Below are 15,652 nucleotides of genomic sequence, written 5' to 3'. Positions count from 1 at the left end.
AGAAAAAGCAACGGTAGGAAAGGGAGGCCCCCATCAGGGGACTTAGAGGCAGTATTCCTGTTATCTGCTTAGATCCCAAGAATGTAAGAATACTTATTTACTGAAATGATATAAGAACAGATGTTTGTTTGATATTTTGTTGTCTGCCTGGTTATAATTATTTATTTATATATAAAAGTCTGTAAAAAGAAATAAGAAACATTTAATTTGTATAAGGCTGAATGCTCTGACGGGTAGCAACCCCCCCTGAGTGGCCACTGGGATTCTTTTTTCCCCAGGGGTGTTTTCTCTCCGTCAGAGGGGGAATCGGCCCGCCTAACAACATTTCTGTCTATGTTTATTCATTTGAAGGTATGAAGTTATAACAATTGTAGTCCAAGAGATTAAAAGCAGGGACCAAATTTTAAAGTTAATTATTTATAAGAAGAAAGCTTGAGCTGGCAAAGTCACCAAGTCTGCCCAGCAAGCTCAAAACCTAAATAAATCTTATTTCTGATACCTGCTGCCACCCAGTCTTAATCAGTGGTAGAGAAACGGTCTCAGAAGTGTTTGTCTCAATTGGCCATTTAACTTTGATGTGATTAATGATTACAGCACATTGTAAAATCTTTAGGAAGAAAAGGAAAATATTTTGTAGGCCAATTGGTCCTTGTGTGTTTATATCAACTCTTAAGTTATAGTTTTAAAATCAGTAATTTTAATAGAAACACACTCAAACAGAGGGGCTTTTCAGAAAGGTCAGGGAGTCTGATTGCAGTGTAAGGGTCACTAGTCCCCCCCCCACCCCCCCCATGCCACCTTCATTGGCAGGAGACAAGCGCTTTTCCCAGTGGGAACAGAGAGTAGACTGCCAGATGAAAACGCCCCGGTGGGAGCCTTCCTTCACCACCTGGGACCCTCGCCGCGCTCCCTGCCTCCGCCCACCCGGTGTCCATCCCCTCGGGGGTTGTTTTGAGTAGCTGCTGGAGGCAGCGATGAAAAAGGAAAATTCCCTTGTGACCCCTTGCGCCCCAATGAGACCCAAGAACCCCTGACGACTCCTTGGACACTTTTCACCGTGTTCTGTTAGGGGGCTTAAAGGCATGTTCTGTTAGGGGGCTTAAAGAAGGCACAGCTAGTAATTCCCCTTTTCAGGCTTATCAGAATCTGAGATCCTTATCTGTAGAAAAAATGTAGCATTTTTAGATTTCAAGCGGCTGGAGGCCTGGGAACAGGGTGATGGGCCTGCTCCCTCCTCCCTCTGCCTTTCTCTAAATATTTTAAAATAATAGAAGATTTAATGCATAGTTATACATTTTTGAAAGACATAGAAGAAGGTTTAAAGGCTAATTTAAAATTATAAAATTTGTAAAAATTTATATATATAATAAAAAAAAAACACAGAGAAATATTAAAAGAAAAAAAAAGCCAGCAGCAAATAGGAAGGAATTAGTATGCCTACTGTAGGAAGCGGGGGCACTGCAAGAGAAAATGTCCTGGCAGGTTACCTAGAGAAGCAAAAGGGGAGACTCAGACTCCAAGGGTCTTTAACTTAGAGGAAGAGAACTGACAGGACTGGGGCTCCTTTCCATTGAGCCCCCAGGAGCCCAGGGTAACCTTACAAGTGAGAGGCAAACCTGTTAGTTTCCTGGTGGACACTGGGGCAGCCTATTCAGTCTTGACAGAGCCAATGGGACCCGTGACCTCTAAGAAGACATCAGTCCAGGGAGCCACCGGACAAATTGCCTGTTTTCCTTGGACATCAAAAAGGACTGTAGACCTCGGAAGGACACGGTAACGCATTCATTTCTGGTCATGCCAGAATGCCCGTACCCCCTGTGTAGATGTGACCTCCTACAGAAACTATTTGGACTGCCACCATATCCTTTGAGGGGGACGGAGCGGGAATTCTTAGAGGCAGTTGGATACTACAACCTGTGGATACCGGGGCTCATAGAGATTGCTAAACCTCTAGACTCAAGTACTGGGGGAATGCAGCTGCTGAACTAGACCAAAGTAGAACAATGGGCCTTTGAAGAGCTAAAGAAGGCTCTCATCTCAGCACCTGCCCTAGCCTTACCAAACGTCACGAAGCCCTTCCACCTCCACGTGAGTGAGGTAAGAGGCATTGCCAAAGGGATTCTCATTCAGACTCTAGGTCCCTGGAAGAGACCTGTTGCTTATCTGTCTAAGAGGCTAGACCCCGTGGTAGCAGGGTGGCCAACGTGCCTCCGGGCAGTGGCCACCACAGCATTGCTGGTGAAGGAGGCAGATAAATAAACTCTGGGCCAGGAACTAGCCCTGACAACACCCCATGGTGTAGAGGCCCTCCTTCGAGATACTCCAAAGAGATAGATGTCAAACACCGGGATCACCCAGTGCCAAGCTCTTCTCCTAGACCAGCCCTGTGTCCGGTTCCATAAGACACTGGCCATCAACCCTGCCAGCCTGCTTCCAGATAATAATCCAGAAGAATCCATTCATGACTGCACAGGAGTAACAGACGCAGTACGAACAGCTCGCCCAGACCTGACAGATGTTCCGCTATCATCACCAGACAAGGTACTGTTCACGGTTGGGAGCAGTTATGTTCAGGATGGCATCCGATATGCAGAGCAGCGGTAGTCACCCTGGACCGCACCATTTGGGTGCAGTCCCTGAATAGGGGAACCATGGCACAGAAAGTCGAGCTTTTGGCCTTACTCCAGGCCCTCCGATGGGGACACAGTGCCATCCACCGGGAAAGAGGGTTACCAACTGCAGCGGGAAAGGACATTAAAAATAAAAAAGAAATTTTAGCCTTATTAGAGGTCATCTGGCTCCCAAGGGCAGTTGCAATAGTGCACTGCAAAGGACATCAGAAAGGAGAGACAATTGAAGCCAGAGGAAATAGTGCCGCAAACCAAACTGCCAAGAAAGCCGCCCAAAAACCAATGGAGCCTTTACAAGTTTTAGTAACCCTGCCGTACCTGGACCTACGCAGACCCCCTCTTACACCAAACAAGAGGAGGAATTGGCAGAACAGAAGCAAGCCATCAAAGGACCAGATGGTTGGTGGATACTACCAGATGACAGACTGTTGGTCCCAGAGGCTCTAGGTCGGACGTTAGTTGCCCAGTTACACCAAGCTACCCACTTGGCATCACCAAGACTTCTGAACTTCTGTGAGGCAGGTACTACCAAGCTTAGATAAAATAATTAAAGACATAGTCACTAGAAGTAGTGTCTGTGCACAGGTAAATGCTAAGCAAGATAAGAGGGTCCCCCTAAGATTTCGGGACCCACGAAAAATTCCCCAGGAGAGCATTGGGAGGTAGATTTCACAGAAATTAAGCCACCAGCATCAGAGTACAAGTACCTGCTAGTTCTCATAGACACCTTCTCGGGTTGGATTGAAGCATACCCCACTAGGACAGAAACTACCTCTATAGTTGTTAGGAGATTATACCTAGATTCAGGCTGCCAGTAGTCATAGGATCAGATAACAGCCCCGCCTTTGTAGCCAAAATATCTCAAAATATAGCTCAAGCCTTAGGACAGGCATGAGCAAGACTCAGAAAAAGAATTTAACTAAATTTATCCTAGAAACCGGTGAAAACTGGACCAACCTTCTGCCCTTCACCCTCTTATGGGCCAGGTGTACCCCCTACCAGAAGGGGTTCCCCCTTCGTTTGTAATCATGTATAGTAGACCTTCCCCCATCCTTCCCAGGGTCAGGGAGAAACTGAAAGCTGGAATTCATAACCATTCCCTTACTCAAGTCCTTACAGGCTCTGCAGTATACCCAGAGAGCCACCCATAGGCTTGTTCGTGATGCTCTGCCAATGCCCACCGCGGACCCTGTACATCCCTTCCAGCCCAGGGACTCGGTATAGGTAAAGAAATTCACTGCCCAAAGACTCACCCCAACCTGAAAGGGACACTACACTGTTATCCTAAGCACGCCCACGGCTATTAAAGTAGACGGCGTCCAGACCTGGCTACACCACTCCCAGCTCCTGCACCAGGAAACGGCCTGGATCCTGGCAACCACCCGTGAGATCCCTAGCCTGGGCTCCACGAAGGCCAGGAGGAAACTCGACACCTGCAGGAGAAGAACTGGAATTCACTGTGGACAGTACTTTTGTGGACTGTAGTACTAGAGACCTTAGCTAGAAATAAGAAAAAATAAAAATGCAAACCGTCTCATGATTGAGCCGGGTGTCCCAAGACAAGGGGGGAATGAAAGGGCAGAGCAGGCCAGCACAAAATGTACTGTACCCTCCATCCTGTGTAACTATGTATATGACTCCTTTTTCTTAGAAAACCGCGAGAATATAACAGTTGCATAAACCTGCCAATAGGAGTGTAGAGAAGTAGACTCAGTCCAAATTAAGCAATCTCTGTAACCCACGTCACTTCCCTAAGCCCACCCAAATGACCAACCCTTTATAAACTACCCCTCCCCCGGGGTTCTCTCTCTTGCCCCACTGCTGCGTCAGGAGGAGGCTGGGAGCCAAACCCGGGTTTGAATAAAGACTCTTTGCTTTTGCATCGGAGAAAAGGCTCCCTGGTGGTTGATTATTGGGGACCCTGAACTCTGGGCATAACATTGACAGTTCCTGAAATCATTGGGAATTAGCTTGTTGCAGATAGAAACATAACCTCCTCTCTTAGGACCCTATGGTTCATACTTTGTTAGCTAAATGGAGCTAAGAGATCTCTTTAATAATTTTTTTCTTTTTGTGTGCTCACAGAATTTGTTAATTGCCTATAGGATATTACAAATATTATGCAAGGATTGGAAAATAATGTCATACAAATATGTATAATGCCGTGAAAACACATAAAGAATAGTGACAGGCAATGAGGGGGGAGGTAAGAAGACAGAAGGCTAAAGGAGTAGGTGACATACATAGGAAAGATGGGAACTATGTGATTCCAAATGTGCCAAATGATGAAAGGAGTCAGAGTGGTGAGACCAAAGTATGAGGGCCAAATAGCCTAATATAGGTATACAGTGGTATTAGTTATCTTTTGCTATGTACCAATGTACCTCAAACCTTAGTGGCTTAAAACAACAATAAACATTTATTATCTCACAGTTCCTGTGGGTAAGGAATTAAGAGTGGCTCAGCTAGGTGGTTCTGTTGCAGGGGGTCTCGTGAAGTTAAGATGTTAGCTGGTGCTTTAGTCTTGACTGGGGCTGGAGGTTCCTCTCCACTTATGGAGGATCACATTAGTGACAACCTGGTACTGGATGTTAGCAAGAGGCCTCAGTTTATCTCTCCTGGATTTCTCCAAAGACCTGCTTGAGTGGCTTCATGACATGGCGACTAGCTTCCCTCAAAGTTGACAATCCAAGAGAGCAAGGTGAAACTTACAGTGCTTTTTATGACCTAACATTGGAAGTCACATATCACTTCTGTCACATTCTTTTTCTCTGAAGCAAGTCACTAAGTTCAGCCCAACTTCAAAGGGAGAGGAATTAGTCTTCAGCTTTTAAAGGGAGATACCTCATTAGTTTCCCTAGTGCAGTAAGACTCTAGGCAGAGAGCTAAATGATCATGGCACTTACTTTATGAATATCCTTTTCTGAGGTATCAAGGTCTTGTGTTTCTGTTTTCCATGCCTAAAAATAGTTGTTCCATAATTGTTGTTTTTTAACTCTAATTTTGTAGTTATTTAGATCAGGCAAACTAATTTGTTTCAGTTGTTGGTATATTAGACATAATAATAATTTTTCTGCCCTGGCCAGTATAGCTTAGTTGTTAGAGTGTTGGCATATGCATGGAAGGATCTCGGGTTCAATTCCAGTCAAGGGCACATACTTGGGTTGCAGGTTTACTCCCCGCCCCTCTTCGGGGTGCGTGTGGGAGGCAACCAGTCAATGTGTCTCTCTCTTCCTCTCTCCCTGAAAAGCAATGGAAAAATATCCTCAGGTGAGGATGAACAAAACAGCAAACAGCCCGGCCAATGTGGCTCAGTGGTTGAGCATTGATCTATGAACCACAAGGTCATGGTTCAATTCTGGATCAGGACATATGCCCAGGTTGTGGGCTTGATCTCCAGTAGGGGGCATGCAGGAGGCAACTGATCAATGATTCTCTCTCATTATTGATGTTTCAATCTCCCTCTCCCTTCTTCTCTGAAATCAATAAAAATACATTAAACAAACAAATAATTTTTATGATAAAGAAGGATGGATTTTATTTTTACTAATGATTCTTTAGTTTTCCACAGGATTTAGTTTACCTTTGCCTATTGTAAATGTTTGAAGATTTAAAATATAATTGTAATATAGCAGTTACCTTAAGCTTAGTATTGTATTCCATCACATTTATTGTTAAATATTATTTGCAGTTTATTTCTATTGTTTCTACAACCTCAAAAAGGTCTTTGGTAAATAGCATTTAATGGAAATTATAATTGAATGCAAATACATTATGTTCTTGCCACAAACTTAAAATTACTTTACATCAGCATTGCTATGACTTTGACTATGCATTTTAACTCAATTGCCTAGAAATTCTATTTGGAGGAAAGCTTATCTGACTCTGGCTTTTTACTGGATCTATGCTATGCCTAAGCTGCTATTATGTGCACATTTATACCCATGTTCTTTGTTATTTTTCTTTAGGATTCCAGGCACTTGAATTTTCTGACATCGGAACAAGCTCTAGCTGATTTTGCAGAGTTAATCAAACACTTGAAAAGGACAATTCCAGGAGCTGAAAATCAACCTTTCATAGCCCTGGGGGGCTCTTATGGTGGCATGCTTGCAGCCTGGTTCAGGATGAAATATCCTCATATGGTGGTTGGGTAAATGCATTTATGTTGGACATGAGTACTTCTTAATGGTTGTCAAGGCAAACTTAGAGATTTGTTTTGGGTAAAACATGTACCATTCTATTGTTCTGAGATTCCTAGTTTCTGTTTCATTTACAACTGTTATTTTTCTCACTATTTTTGTTCAGTATCAGTTTCAAATTAAAAACTTGAATTTGGCCTGGCAGGAGTGGCTTAGTTGGGTGAGCATCCTCCCATGAACCGAAAGGTTGCCAATGGTTTGGGGTTTGATTCCCAGTCAGGGAGCATAGGGAAGGCAACATCACAGATCAATATTTCTCTTTTCCCTGCCTGTCTCTCTTCATCTCTCTAAGTATGTCCTCGGGTGAGGATTAAAACAAAACTAACAAACAAAAACTTGAATTTGAGGAGTTTCATTTTCCCCTCTTTTCTCTTTCATTATTTTATTACCATTTAGAGCTCTTGCAGCCTCTGCCCCTATCTGGCAATTTGAAGATATAGTACCTTGTGGTGTATTTATGAAAATTGTAACTACGGATTTTAAGAGAAGTGGCCCAAATTGTTCAGAGAACATCCGAAGTTCCTGGGATGCCATTAATCGGCTCACAAGAAACGGTAAGCTTTAATTAAGAGAATGAAATAATGTATTGTTGTTTTTTTGCCTTTCACTTGTTAAATTCAACATTTCCCACATTTTTTAGAAACTTTTAATTTAAGTGTAACATATATATTTAAATATAACATTCTGAAAAGCACACAAATCAAAATCAAGAAATCCTCTCAGAAGTCTTCTTGTGCCCTTTCCAGTCTTTTGTCATGGCTGTGTTTGTCAGACACATCCATTTGTTTTATTTAGTTGTAGTTTGTGCCTTTCATTGCTCTATAATGTTCCACTTAATTTTTTAATTTATTTCCATAGTATCTTTAAAATAGGGACTAATTAAAAGTATGCGTTCTGGTAAACTCCAGAGGATAGGCAACTTGTCTATATGGGATTATGCAGTTGCTCTAAAAACATTTTATGGATGTTGAAAAAATATTCTTGGAGAAGTGGTGTTGAAGGTTGAGTTTTCTAAAATATCAAGTGAAGAATCTATAAAACCTTATGTTGAGCAGTGCTTCTTATGTTTCAATATTCGCAGGTACTGGCTTGGATTGGCTCTCTGAAGCCCTTCACTTATGTACACCATTAAAAAATGCTCAGGATGTTCAGCATTTGAAAGATTGGATCTCTGAAACCTGGGTGAATCTGGCAATGGTGGACTACCCTTATGAATCTAACTTTTTACAGCCTTTGCCTGCTTGGCCAATCAAGGTAACAGAAAAATGTGCTTTCCTCAATCACTGTCAATAACATACTTTTCCATTTTTGTGTGTGTGCTTTCTCTGATGTCCAGTATCAGTGGAAAGCTCAGTGACAAAGGGGCTCTGGAATTAGTCAAATCTGGGCAGGAATCCTGGCTTCTGTCACTTTCTGGTTACTCAACCTTGCACATGTGACTGAACTTTTTGGAACCTCAGTTTCTTCATATGAATAATGGAGATAAAATGCATAGATTACAGAGTTATAAAAAGTAGAAATGAGACCAATAGTTGCTGTTAATGGGATAATTACTATGTGTCAAGTCCTGTGCTATGAACTTTACATATTCAGTTTATTTAATCTTTGTGATGTATATGAGACATGTGGTGCTATATAATATACTAGAGGCCCGGTCCATGAAATTTGTGCATGGGGGTGTGTGTCCCTCAGCCCAGCCTGCACCCTCTACAATACAGGACTGCTGGCTCCCAACTGCTCGTCTGGCTGCCTGCCTGATTGCCCCTAACCGCTTCTGCCTGCCAGCCTGATCACCCCCTAACCACTCCCCTGCCAGCCTGATTGATGCCTAACTGCTCCCCTGCCAGCCTGATTGCCCCTAACTGCCCTCCCCTGCAGGCCTTGTCCCCCCCTAACTGCTCTCCCCTGCAGGCCTGGATCCCCCCCGACTGCCCTCCCCTGCTGGCCATCTTGTGGTGGCCATCTTGTGTCCACCTCGGGGCAGCCATCTTTGACCACATGGGGGCAGCCATCTTGTGTGTTGGAGTGATGGTCAATCTGCATATTACTCTTTTATTAGATAGGATGGTCAGTGTGGCAGCTGCTCTCATAACACTATGACTCAGTCAACTACTTATGCATTCTAAGTGCTACATACATCATAAAGGGGTGATCCACATGCAGCAAGGTGGAGTGGAAAAAGTACTGACTGGATCTTTGATAAAGAATTACCACTTAGCAGCTGTGTGATCTTGGGCAAGGCTTTCTTCTTCCGAGCCTCCATGTCTTCCTCTGCAGAATGGAATAATGGTACTTACATTCTCCATGCGAGTGTGCTGATGATCAGATAAAATACTGGATGTGAAAACACTCTGGAAAGTGTAACACATTTTAAGGTTCTTGTATACCAAAATTCATCATTGTATGTGTTCTTTTTAAAACATTCATTTGTAAAGAACATTCCTCTTAGTTTTAAAAGCAAAGGCCGGCCAACTTGATGGTTATTAAGTGTAGAGAATATGACTGACTCTACAGCCAGAATGAGTGCTGGAAATGTGAATAGAATTGGTAATATGAGAACCAGGTTTCAAAGCACTTTTAATATAACTGTCCCTGTAAGTTATTAAATGCACGCCTTGCTTAAAACTTTGTAACTGAAATGGAACAAGGTCATTTGCTATTAGAGATATTTATCTACAAAGTAGAATAATGATAAATAAATAATAAAAAGTGGAGTGATCAGTGGGTGTCTTGAACATAGTAGGCCAGAGGTAAATGTGTACTGAATTAAATTGAATTTTGATAATACAAAATTATTTAAAAGAGTAGATCTCTCTCATGAATCAAAATAATGAGAAACACTAAATCTGAACCAGTCTCCATATATGTCTATGTGGTAATAATGCCTTATCCTTTTACATTATTTCACTGTTTACAAAGCACTTTCATATACACTGTCTCATTGAATCCTCACAAAAATACTGTGAGAAAAAGAGGTATAATCCCAGTTTTATGCTCAACAAAGAGGATGGTGGATGTGGGATTTGAACTCAGGTCTCCCATTGTTCAGAGCCTAGGATCTAATTTAGCACATTGCACTGGAGTAGAAGACTTGACTAAAGGTTTGGGTTGGTTGCTGGCCATAGTGTGACAACTATCAGATTTAATTCTGTACTCTGTATATAAAGTGAGAATTACATCTGCATCTTTACACCCACCTGAAGAACAAATGAATTGTTAGATGGTAAGAACATGGGGGATTCTCTTGTTATATCTGTAAAGAACTAGATAATAAATATTTTAGGCTTTTTGGGCCATATGGTTTCTGACACAGGTGTAGCAAGAAAGTAGCAGAAAGTAGCCATAGACATATGTAAATGAGTTATGATGATTGTGTTCCAATATTGCTTAGTATTTATAAAACAGGAATTGGGCTGGATTTGGCCTGGGGGCTGTAGTTTGCCAATCTGATTTAGAAAAAAAGGTAGGATACACTTTTTTCGTTTGTTTATGATTTGGAACAGTGAATAGTCTAACTTTGGTTTTCTCCCCATTTCTTTAATGTTCCTTTTTTAATTTATTTTTTATTTTTGTTGATTTCAGAGAGGAAGGGAGAGTAGGGAGAGAGATAAAAACATCAATGATGAAAGAGAATCATTGATTGGCTGCCTTCTGCACACCCCCTACTGGGGATCGAGCTGGCAACCCGGGCATGTGCCCTTGGCCGGAATCGAACCTGGGACCCCTCAGTCTACAGGCTGAAGCTCTACTGAGCCAAACCAGCGAGGGCTAATGTTCCTTTTGAGATATTTTTCTATTGAGTCTTAAATGTAAATAAATATTCCATTTCTCTCTCTCTCTTAAATCACTCAAAATGAATGGAACATATCTCAAATGTTTTGTCATCTGTTTTTGATTTAGCACAATCCTTCTTTTATCTTTTGTATATATACAGTATAAAAATTAATTTTTTAGGACAAGATAACTTTGTGTCTGTCCCAAATCACCTTTTATTTATTTATTTTTATCCAGGACTAGTTCTTGTAATTTTCTTCAATTATTTGTTACTGACTTTATCCTTCTTTTGACATATTAAGAAATTTTTTGATTGCTTGTGATACATTTATGATTCTGTTTCTTGTCTGAACTGTACCCACAATAAACTTCTCTCTGCTTCTTGCTTGAGAAACTTTGATTGACTGCGTCTGTCTTTGGTTTCATCCTGATTTCAGAATTTTTCCACTACTTTTAGCTTCAGATCACTTTCTTTCACTGTTCATCCTATTTCTCCTTTCTTGACCCCCCTCTCTGTTCTCCCAACCCACTAATCCCTGGAACATTACCCAGTTGGAGACGGCTCTTTCACTTGGATAGTTCCATTTAACCAGGACTCCTCCTCCCTCTGATACACTTCCTCCTTTTTAAAGGGCTGACAAACAGCCATCCTTTTCTTCTTTTTTTTCCTTTAAAGCGTCCATTTCATTTTTTTAAATTAAATTTATAGGAGTGACATTGATTAATAATATTATATAGTTTTCTAGTGTACATTTCTATGGTACATTATCTGTATATTGCATTATGTGCCAACCACCCAAAGACAAATAATCTTTCATCACCATATATTTAGCCCTCTTTACCCTTTACTAACACCTCCCCACTTCCCTCTGATAACCACCTCATACTGTTGTCTGTGTCTGTGAGTTTCAGTTTTATATCCCATGCAGGCTTAGGATAGTGAGATAATAAGTAACAGATGAGTCATGGAAAAAAGCAGGTGATTTCTATTTCTGTCTGGTCCTTGTACAGTTCTGAAGGATCCATAGGCAGTGACTGAATGCAAGTTTCCGTGTCAACTCAAGTATCACTCTTTTTAATTTGTCTTTGGGCTTTGCACATTTAGATTCCATTTGCTTTGTTTACTGCTAACAGAAGCGGCAACATTTATGCAGAAATAATCATGGACTTGGCCAATAGGACACCAGGACGAAGAGAAAAGGGAAATAGAAAACGCTCTGTCACTTGACTGCTCCGTCAGCATAAAACTAGCTCTCATCTCAGTTTAAAGAGCAGTTTTAAAGGGTGCAGCAGAGTTTGTTTATTTTGGAAATTTTTTTTAGCTAATAACTTACCAAATCTTTTAGCTTAGCCTTCTGAGCATGCAGATAGATATTTTGAAATAATAAGACATAAAATGGAAAATCTCTTCCGTTTGTCTTAGTGTTTGGTAATGTATGCGACCTCTCTGGGTGGTTTAAGCCAGTTTAGGTGCATTCAATGAAAAGGGAGCTTTTAATGACAAAACTAATGTGATTATCTGAGTGAGTGTGAGAGGGGTATTGAAGCCTTAGAGAATGAAAATCTGTTAGAAAAGCTGAATGTATCTGCTTAATCCTTTCTCTAATGTGGATGGACCATTCTCTCTGAGAGGAGATTCGTTTTTTTTTTTTTTTTTTTTAACCTATCTTCTTTCCTTCCTCTTTTAAAAATGTTCCTTGCCCCTTTTTCTTCCATATTCAAATGCTTATCCTCAGAGGTGGGGACACTTAAAGCTTCTGAGCAAATCGTTATCTTTCTCTGGTGTTCACAGGCTCCAAGGACAGAACCTAGTATTTGGGTGCAGAGCTGATTAGTTTGGTACTGAGGGTAGAATGTTCTATCATCTCCACAATTTCTACACTCTTAAAATCCACACGTATTAAAATGGACTTCTAATGCTCTTTTCAAGTTTTTCCTGAATGTTTACCTTTGTTTTAGGAAACAGAAAGTGAATTTAGTCTGTTCATTTCATGTGATTCTTGAGCCTCACATTACTGTTTTACAGTTTTCTTCTTACTATAGCATAATAAAAAAGTTTTATGATTTTATAGTGACACAGAATCCCTTCTAAGTGTTTACCAAAACCAAATAAACTTAGAAAAATAAAGACAGTCTAAGAATAAAAGAAATTTGTATAAAAATTAAGCGTGAAAATAGTCATGGGGATGTAAAGTACAGCATAGGGAATATAGTCAATAATGTAATAATTATGTATGGTGCCAGGGGATACAAGACTTACTGGGGGGAATAATTTTCTAAATTATATAAATATTTAACTGCTATGCTGTACACCTGAAACAAATATAAAATAATATTGAATGTCAGCTGTAATTGGCAAATATAAATAAATAAGCATGAGATTACAGGTATATTTAGGCACTTTTTATGTTGTTATTTGTTTCAGACACTGTAACTTTAAAGTTGAGTATGTGTAGTGTAAGTAGTTAAGCTTCAGAGTGAGTCTGTATTTGAATCCCAGTTCTGCCACTCTGGCTGTGTGGCTTTGAGCAATTCTCTCTCTTTTTTTCCTCCAGCTTTTATTTTCTATTTATAACTGTTTAGACAGTGTTATACTTTGCTTTAGGTCAGCTTTCACAATTTATAGTATTTCAGAAAACAGAGACCTATAAATAAGTCTTTTTTAAAAAATTCTTTATTGTTTAAAGTATTATATATAGTACTAGAGGCCCGCTCCCTCTGGGGAGAGCGCCTAAGCCGGCAGAAGCGGGAGAGGCTCCCGCCCCCACTGCTGCGCTTGCCAGCCATGAACCCGGCTCAGGGCTTCTGGCTGTGCAGCACTCCCCCTGTGGGAGCGCACTAACCACCAGGGGGCAGCTCCTGCATTGAGTGTCTGCCCCCTGGTGGTCAGTGTGCATCATAATGACCGGTTGTTCTGCCATTCGGTCGATTTGCATATTAGCCTTTTATTATATGAGATTACATATGTCTCCTTTTTCCCCCATTGACCTCTCCTGGCCACCCCCATTCCCCAGCATATGTCCTCACTCCCCTAGTGTCTGGGTCCATTGGTTATGCTTATATGCATGCACACAAATCCTTTGGTTGATCTCTTACTCTCCCCCTTTGCCCCCCACCCACCATCCCTCTGAAATTTGATGGTCTGTTCGATGCTTCTGTGTTTCTGGATCTATTTTTGTTTGTCAGTTTATGTTGTTTATTATATTCCACAAATGAGTGAGATCATGTGATATTTATCTTTCTCTGACTGGATTATTTCACTTAGCATAATGCTCTCTATGTTCATCCATGCTGTTGTGAATGGTAAGAGTTTTTTTTTTACAGCAGCGTAGTATTCCATTGTGTAGATGTACCACTGTTTTTTAGACCACTCATCTGCTAATGGGCACTTGAGCTGTTTCCAAATCTTAGCTATTGTAAATTGTGCTGCTATGAACATAGGGGTGCATATATCCTTTCTGATTGGTGTTTCTGTTTTCTTGGGATATATTCCTACCAATCCATGAACATGGTAAATTCTTCCATTTGTTTATGCCTTCCTCTATCTCTTTTTTCAGTGTCCTGTAGTTTTCCGAGTACAGGTCTTTTACCTCCTTAGTTAAGTTTATTCCTAGGTATCTTAATTTTTTGTGTGCAATGGTAAATGGGATTGTTTTTGTTGTTTCTCTTTCTGTGAGTTCATTATTGGTGTATAAAAAAGCCATAGATTTCTGGGCTTTAATTTTGTATCCTGCTACATTGCCAAATTCATTTATTAAATCTAGTAGTTTTTTTAATGGAATATTTAGGGTTTTCTATCTATAAAATCATGTCATCTGCAAATAATGACAGTTTTACTTCTTCTTTTCCAATTTGGATGCCTTTTATTTCTTCTTGTCTGATCTGAGCAATTCTCTTAAACCATTGTGTGTTTTAGTTTCTTTATCTGCGAAATGGGGATAATAGTCATTGTAATGCTTATTAGGGTCATTATGAGGATTTAATAGGACCAGGTGTATAGTAAGCACTAGGTCAATGCTAGTGCAAAGGAACAACTATTTTTATTACTATATAATATCAGGGAGACAGATTGTTATACCAGGATTTTGTGGCCAAAGTCGGGGTTCAGAATTGATTTTTTTTTAAATTTATTTTTTGGTTGATTTCAGAGAGGAAGGGAGAGGGATAGAGAGCTAGAAACATCAACGATGAGAGAGAATTATTGATGGGCTGCCTCCTGCGCGCCCCCCAGTGGGGAGCGAGCCACAACCCAGGCATGTGCCCTTGACCAGAATTGAACCTGGGACCCTTTATTCCTCAAGCCGACCCTCTATCTACTGAGCCAAACCAGCCAGAGCCAGAACTGGTATTTAAATTCTGAGCTTGTTTCTTCCTGCAGACTGTCATTATATGTTTCTTCCTGGGTCATTGTAGGGGAAGTACTGACCTCAAGAAACATTCAATAGTTATACTAGCAGCCTCAGCCTCAGCCTCAGCTGCCCCATATGAATGAGTTTATGGCCTTATGCAGTGCCTCATGTAGAAATAGTTCAGAAGACGGTATTTGTTAGTGTCCATAAAATATATAGGAAATATGGTACAGGGGCTATATTGGTGTTGAGTATTTTGGATGGAAGTGGTTGGCAGTGACTCTGTCCTTATTGTCTGATTAGATCACAGCCTTCAAGTCAACAATCCGCAGACTAAGTGCTTGCCCTTATCAAGTGGGTAATATCTACAAATTATCATGCTTAAGTTGAAGTCTTATATGAGATTGAACCAAATATGCCCATATTTGACTGTGTTTGACTTATTAACATGGCAATTTTATAGGGTTCAACCTTTACATAGTGTTTTGTGCATTCTATAAATCTTTAATAAAATAAAAGTATATGAATATCTCCTTTTGAATTACTACAGTCTTTGACTAAGTATGGGACTAATATTGAGGTTTTGCCAGTATGATTTCAGTATTTTTTTGGAAAGCTTTATTTACTTTTTGCTACCAAAATTGTTAAGGAAAGGCATAGAGATATTCTGTGTGTGTGTGTGTGTGTGTGTGCACGCTAG

At 40.6% G+C, this 15,652-nt stretch overlaps 1 protein-coding gene across 3 annotated transcripts in view; it reads left to right on the top strand.

Moving 5' to 3' along the window:
• Nucleotides 1-15,652, top strand: part of PRCP (prolylcarboxypeptidase) — a 74,111-nt gene that overhangs the window by 38,523 nt on the left and 19,936 nt on the right. For all 3 annotated transcript variants that reach the window (XM_079787321.1, XM_079787320.1, XM_079787319.1), the window contains exons 5-7: nt 6,599-6,780; nt 7,226-7,383; nt 7,911-8,083. In XM_079787321.1, coding sequence (XP_079643447.1) covers nt 6,599-6,780; nt 7,226-7,383; nt 7,911-8,083 — 513 coding nt within the window. The remainder of the gene's footprint in view (nt 1-6,598; nt 6,781-7,225; nt 7,384-7,910; nt 8,084-15,652) is intronic.

The sequence above is a fragment of the Cnephaeus nilssonii genome (assembly GCF_951640355.1).
Source record: "Cnephaeus nilssonii genome assembly, chromosome: 13".
Classification (NCBI taxonomy): Eukaryota; Metazoa; Chordata; class Mammalia; order Chiroptera; family Vespertilionidae; genus Cnephaeus; species Cnephaeus nilssonii.
Note: the sequence above shows the minus strand (reverse complement) of the source record. Positions and strands in the feature narration are given on the sequence as shown.